The 7,361-nt window shown below is 34.1% G+C and overlaps 2 protein-coding genes across 2 annotated transcripts in view; both read right to left on the reverse strand.

Moving 5' to 3' along the window:
* Positions 1-6,036, reverse strand: part of toc (toucan) — a 108,868-nt gene extending 102,832 nt beyond the window's left edge. Inside the window, exon 1 of the mRNA XM_036369386.2 lies at positions 5,007-6,036. Within this exon, the coding sequence (XP_036225279.2) occupies positions 5,007-5,015 (9 nt within the window). The 5' untranslated portion in view covers positions 5,016-6,036. The remainder of the gene's footprint in view (positions 1-5,006) is intronic.
* Positions 6,037-6,245: 209 nt separating this feature from the next.
* Positions 6,246-6,937, reverse strand: ND-B14.5B (NADH dehydrogenase (ubiquinone) B14.5 B subunit). The gene is made up of 3 exons (XM_014245272.3): positions 6,733-6,937; positions 6,511-6,654; positions 6,246-6,450 (listed from the first exon to the last, which is right to left on the reverse strand). Exons 1-3 carry the CDS (start codon positions 6,887-6,889, stop codon positions 6,401-6,403), a joined length of 351 nt encoding a protein of 116 aa, XP_014100747.1. The 5' UTR covers positions 6,890-6,937; the 3' UTR covers positions 6,246-6,400.
* Between the last annotated feature and the right edge of the window lie 424 nt (positions 6,938-7,361).

Raw genomic sequence — 7,361 nt, forward strand, 5'->3', positions numbered from 1 at the left:
CAAATGAGCAGCTTCTTAGTGAGAAAAGGACAGGTGCAAAATTTCAACTGAGGGACTAGTTTGCATGTATACAGACAGACAGACGGACATGGCTAAATCAACTCAGCTCATAATGCTGATCATATACAAGTATGTATATATTTTATAGGGTCTGCGACATTTCCTTCTGGATGTTACAAACTTCGTGGCAAACTTAATATACTCTGTGCAGGGTGTAAAAAGTGTAAAATATGTAGAGGGAGCAGTGAGCAGTGAGGTGACAAAGTTAAATACCAATCAATTCTAGGAAATACCGTTATTTGTATATATACTCGTAAGTAGCATATATAATATTGGTATATACATTAGTAAATAGGAAAACTCATGTAAGAGTTTCTCGTTTAAGCAAAAACAAGTGTTGACATGTACCGTTATTATTAGTAACACTGTATATGTTGTTAGAAAATCCGCTTTCGTGCCTAGAAAAAGCCAATAATTGTGGCGACCATAAAACTAAACTAAACGTCGGTTCTTACGAAGTCTTGCCAACATGGCAGTCACACGGATTACAAGGGTTGCAACACGTGCACATAAAAAAATTAAACCTAACTATACTTAAATACTTACATATGCAACATGCAAGTGAGTTTATGCATCCAGCAATGGTTCGTTAGTCATAACTGGCTTGGAATGCAATTCACACGCCTCTACCGCGTACCATTCTCGCTTAATGTCGCTACTCTTTGTACCGTTAATATTGGTTTAAATATTTGGGCGAGCTCCTGCAGCTAGCTTCCATCGCTCGTTTGCCACAATGGCCGCACACGTGGTTGGATATGCCACCAGCGTTGGCGCGAATGTTTGTGTTGAAGTACAAATTTTGTAGCTTAAAGTTTCACGTTTTTATGCTCAGCACACGGGTAGTTAAGGCGCCTTTTGTTACTAAATGCGCTTGTGACTACACTTGGAGAATTCATAATATTTCTTTCACATTTTTAAATCTAACAAATAATGGCGCTACCCAAGTCTGTACAGAAGAAAACTTGAAATCTTGAACTTATGCGTGAAGGCTTCTACCAGTTTAGCGTCAATTCGGCTAATAGCACTTCTCTGAGCCATTCAATGCAGTCAATTTCATTCAAGTCGCTTTTTAAAAAAAAAATTGTAGAAACAAAAATACACTTTTTAGCTTGCTTGCTTCACTTTCTGCTGAGTAGAAGACAATTTTAATCGTAGAAGTATTGTTTTCTTTTGCAGTGTACTCGCACAGTCAAGTTATGAGCATAGCACACATAGCGGAACAATATTAAACGTACGGTATGTGTGTCTGATACTATTGTTTGCTTTCAAATCGCGTGCAACACAAAAATTGGGTTAGTAAGTACTTTTGTTAGACTCACATTTGCTGTATTGTACATTCGACTACTTTTCCCAGCAAGTTAATTTCACTTCCACTAAGGGTTGCATTGCAGAGTTCGCTTGCTGTAATGTGACACTTGATTCTAGCCAACACAACCGACATACAAGTATGTGTGTGTGTAGTGGTGAGTGTTAAAAGCTGTTCAAGCGTGCAATGCCCTCGACTCTGACTCAAAAAGCTGGCAGTCGCCGACATTCTAATTTCTTTTTAATTACAAAATGAGTCGAAATTTCGTTAAATGTAAACAGAGTTCCAAAGTGCTAGATATTGATTTTTTATGCTGACTTATCCACCGGAGTAACAACAGCGCCTTTGATAATATGTATGGTCCTAGTTACCTACTCGTACTGACCGCTGAAATTCGAATACAATGGCAACACAAAGGCTTCAATGACAGTTTCCGGCGGAACGCCGCAGATAAAAAAATCGAACAAAAAACTAGTAACGCAAACGTGTCTCTTGATTCTCAATGCCGCTATGCGTTGTCTGTGCACTTGTTTGCACTTCGCCTATTCCAGCTGCCCAAATCTTTCGCTCCACCTTTATTGGATACAAAAGGTACACTTTGTATGCTAACAACTTGTAGGCAGGTACTTGTAGCTCTTATTCGTGCAATGTAATTCAATTTGACCAAGCATTCAGCAGCTATTGTTATGTAAGTATACTTGGTTAGTTAGCCCGCCCAGCAGCACCACCGTCGCTTACTACCCAAGCCACTACAAGCAGTTTTTCGTGCATGCAGTCGAGTCTACACAGCGACAAAATATGCACATATTCACACAGAATTAAATTTTTGCATAGATATAATGGCAGCAGCATTTTTCGACTATTTTTCGAATTTGTTTAAGTTGCCTTTTGACATCGATTTTTATGGCTCATGAATGTTGGCAATTTGCAGGATTTTCTTGTTGGCTTTTTCACATGGAAAAGCATCGCAAAAGCCGATCACAACATCGCAGGATTTTATGACGAGTTTTCTAATAATCTCTAATTGAAAATATCAGAGATTTTTGCCCCTAGGTTTTTTATTAAAATTGCATTTGCTAACGTAAAGACAACTTGAAAATATAAATGTTCGTTTGTTTAATGATTTTATTTCATTTAAATATTAACCAAAGCAAGCAATCACCGCTAATTTGTTATTGTTGCAATTGCCACAGATTGACTCATCATTTAATGCAGAGTTCGACCCATGGCAGAAAATGTGTAAATGAAGTATACACTTGAATAGATATAGGTATGTATATCCATGTGCGTTTACTCGCTGTATCTAGAGCAAATATGTTGCATGTTGCCCGTGATTCGTGGTTGGATCTGCTTAATTTTGTGCATATACAATCTTAATAACGCAGCACTAAAAATAAATATATACTTCATTCATTATTAGGGCAACATTTATAATCCAAAGTGATTGCCAGAATGAAACGGAAATGGGTGATAAGAGAGCAATGTTAAACAATCAAAAGAATAAACGGATTGTCGGCAATAGAAATATATAAATACATATGTACATATACAAGTATAAAAAAATAATATTTCATCAATTTCATAGCTTGAAAAAAGTGCCTACAAAACGTTATGTTGCAAGTGTTCAGCAAAATGGGCATACAAATGCAACACTGCGTCTCCACAAGTTTATTTAACAAACGTATGTATGTATATTTGCCTACACTACATCAGAAAATTGAATGTAGGACAACGCATTACGAGTACACCAAAGAATAGAAGCGAGAATCGCTTACGGTTCTACTCTGCACAAAGACAACGGAAACGGAAGGCCACCTCTACAATGAAGGACAACAATGTATGTGTATCTGCTCACTTAACATGCTACATTTATGCACACATACATACATGTGTACATATATATGCTGCGAGTAGGCAGTCAATCACGTTAAGGGAATCTATGCGTATGAGTGACCCAAGAGCCAATTTTTTCTTATGAGGTGCATTGAAAGATATTGAAAGATAGAAGCTTTAATTCTTATCCGAAACAGTTTATTACGCACATGTAAAGCAGGTTCATAGCATATTAACTCTCTGCTCAAAGATGTGGTCAAGTGAAGAAAACAGCTTGTTTGGAATTTAAGCATAGGAAAGTAGTACTAAACAAAATAATATAATAAAAATAATTCGTAAGTCATGAATACTTTCCAATTGGAAAAACGAAAATAAAGAAATGCCAAAAAAGAAACTCCAGCAACACATTAAAATAGCGCAAGTGTATACATATATTTTGAAGACGACATGCTACACTGTAATATGTCTTAGCTCAGGTCACTTTTGCCAAGAGTGAAAAGTTTTTTTATATCGATTTATGTACATACATACATATATAATATAATATATCTATATACTCAGCAATTTGTTTGTTTTTCAATTTATTTATTTTTGAGTTTTCTTGTTTGCACTCTGCATTGGATACGTGCATTGCAGACATAAAGTCACCAAAGTAGTCAGCAAAGTGTAGGACACTGTGCCGGTTACATTAACGACTTTTTTTCGCTTTATAAATATTATATATACATAAATATGTCTATGCACGAGGAAAGGTATGGCTCCTTGTTGAAGCCAAACGAAATTTTTCATATTTCTGTATTAGTTAAATAATATGTATTTCATCTAATTATTGATATTATTAGTATAAGCTATATGTATTGCTAATTGTGTGTTTATGTATGTACAAGTGTTTAGCTACGAATATATATAAAAATATGCAAAACAAAATAAAAAACAAAAACATTCTTGGCAGCACTCAAAAGGAAAACGGTTCGCAAGCCAAGCCGAGCGATCAAAAAGGCTTTGCTGGTGACAATTTTGTATCCTTTTCTTAATGAATAACTGTATTTTCTGCTTTTTAGATTTTTATAAAAGAAACATTAAGTCCTACCGCACTTTTTGTAACTTCTTTGAAGTTTATCGACATTTTTCTTTATTAGCATATTTGCCGATTAAAAAGAACTTGTTGAATTTTGGAAAGGGGTTAATTTTTATTTCAACCAACCTTTTCGCCCACATTACATCATTTATCAGTTTGCTTGCTGATTAAGTCCTAAATACATGCGTAATAAAAAAAGACAGCTGTCCTTGTACAAGATGTCAAAGAGGTGGGAGGGAATCGCTCAGATAGGCGTACATTACTCGTCGGTATATCTAAATATAATTTAAAAGTAATAACCGAAGGTGAAAGCTAATTCGCTATTAATATTATATTTATAAGGCAATCAATAAATCAAACTGAAAGTGTTTAGATGTACATACATACATACAAGTATAGACACATATAAAAGTAAAAATATAATTAATATTCGCCTCAATCGTAAATATGTACAGACCTATAATGTGTTGAAAAATACAGACATCAGTATATATGCATGTATAAGCATATATATCATGCGATAAAATACTGCTTAAATACTTTTAATTTATGTAAGTGTTCTACTATAATAATTTTTTTTATTTAAATAAAAACGTTTACTTTTGAGTCGTCAATGTGGAAGACATTTTATAATACATTAATATTTATATTGGAAACCTTGATTAACATACCTTTTTAAATTAATAGTAATAATAAAAAAATTTAAGTGACTAATTTGTTGTAACCTACCTTGGCCATATTCACAGCTAAATGCGAATAATTGAGTCTTGCTAATAGTCCAAAGAATGCCCAGCTTACTGCTCTCAACTCTGAAGCTGGAACATTGACGATTGAAGTTAACTAAAATATGACGCCACTAAAGGAATACTTCGCACGCTTGCACTACATTGGCGACGTGCGTCGGTCAAATTAAGAGGACACAAGGCTTTTTAGATTACTGACCAGCCAATTTCAAGTCTTGTGAGTCCGTTTCTGCACTGTTGGGGGTATATGTTTAATTATCGACTTGCTTTTGCGTGAATATCCGGTTCACGCAGGCAAAATCTGTGAAAGTTGAAAAGCACGGAGAAAGGGGTTGTGAATCGGCATACAGTCCCCAAAAATGATCACTTTTTTCGTGTTGGTTCTTTGAACTCTTAAATTATGGCGTTTATTTTGGTATTACACTTTGTATAACTGTTCTTTATTTTACTAAGCTAAATTTTGAAATTTATCAAGATTTTATACTAAATTCAAATTAAAGCAGAATACTTATTAAATAATATTTTTAATGTAGGTTATTGCAAGGGTCTTTATTTATTTAAGTGTTACAGCACAAAACTATACCCCCAGTATCATTCCGAGCACTTTTTTGTTATTTTATTTCTTCACTTATTATTTTTTGTTGGTACTTATTTCTGTTTTATTGATGTTTCTTTTTTTTGCAACTTAGAAACAATTTCCGTTCTTTTGATATTCACCGTTCAACATCTAAAACTCAACTGACTACTCGCAATTCTTACAGTAACACCTATTGTCTCTGTCTGCTTTGTGGTGGCCGTTGGAACATTAAAACATCCCCACAACAACAAATCATTAGTTGGTGAACTCATATAACGGTTTATAGCTGGACATGCGCATTGAATTCCGGAAAAAAGATAGTCAGTGACAACTATTCGGCCTACATACTAAAGCATGTTTAATAAAATGCTTCGCTTTCCAGGGTTTCCCAATCTGATCTGGTTAGACTTTTTGCCTCTTGCTCACTTTGCTTATAAAAAGTTTTAATTGATCAATATTTAAGCTCACATATTTACCATATGTATCTAAAGTGTATTAATTTTATTTAATGCAACTAATCAAAAAAACATAAAAAAACATCTGTTTTGAAGAATTATACTTACTTGCATCTCCTGCTAAGGGAAAATCAATGGATTTCAATTCAATAAGTTTTCTATAATTCTCAGTCTATAAAATAAATATTAACTGTTTATTGGTATTAAACCCAGTTTTTTATTTATTTTGCGTCTGCTATAGTCGAATTAATAACTAACGTTGTTCTATGCCAATTATATTCCAAGCAGAATAAAGCATTTTCGATTTGATTTCATCGATTATAGGATTACCCGCATTATCCGGCATATTTATCTGATAGGTACCCATGCTTCCAAAACGTCAGCGTACTTCTTGCGCTCTAAAATTTAAAATACGTCTTGAGCTTTTCTTTAAAATTGTTTAATTTTTGCTTCATTACCCTTTGTTGGAAAATCATCAGGGTGCAATTCAATGTAATGCCTCAGTACAGCATCGCGTTTGGCAAGATGCTCGTTCCTCTTCTTGTCAAAGTACAGGCCCAAACCGCCACCTATAGCTGAGAAGGCTACATGATTCTGAATACCTAAAAAATGAAAATAGCATTTAGCAAATTTACTTAAATATATTGATGAACCATAAAGTTACGTCACATAAAACATACCCGAGAATACTGGCTTTCTCAAACCGAAATTCAAAAAGGCTGCACAACCAAATCCAAGTATCGAACACACTAATGGATTAAAGATATCGTTCAAGAACGCTGGTTGACGTTCACCTTTATCCGTCAGGAGTTTTATAGGATCAATCACGTTCGACATATTTTGATGTTCACAAATAATATCTCCTGTCGAAGCACGGTAAAATATACAAGCCACAGCAGTTGTCAGAGAGACGTCAAAGTGACAAACAGCTGTTGAAGTTGCCACTATAAATTTAAATTGCTTAGGAGTTTGTTCCAGTACCCATTGAGGAATTTGGCGGTGTACAAGTACTATTTGAAAATATTATCTGAGATCATCAATTTTAGCTTTAATAGCTCCTTATTTATATAAAAATTTATTTTAAAAAACAATTGCCAAAAAGATATACATATATCTTTTATTGTAGTCAGGAAATTCACCAAACTTTATTTGAAATATTATTATAATTATTTTGCACATATTTGATTACTACAATGGAAATTACAATACATTATATTTATTTATCATATAACAACATATAGGTAGCAAAACGCAAAGCAAGTGAGCTCAAATAGCCTAAAATACATAGCAAATTTAAAATATCTTTGTA

The sequence above is a fragment of the Bactrocera oleae genome, chromosome 3, assembly GCF_042242935.1.
Source record: "Bactrocera oleae isolate idBacOlea1 chromosome 3, idBacOlea1, whole genome shotgun sequence".
In the NCBI taxonomy this organism is placed as follows: Eukaryota; Metazoa; Arthropoda; class Insecta; order Diptera; family Tephritidae; genus Bactrocera; species Bactrocera oleae.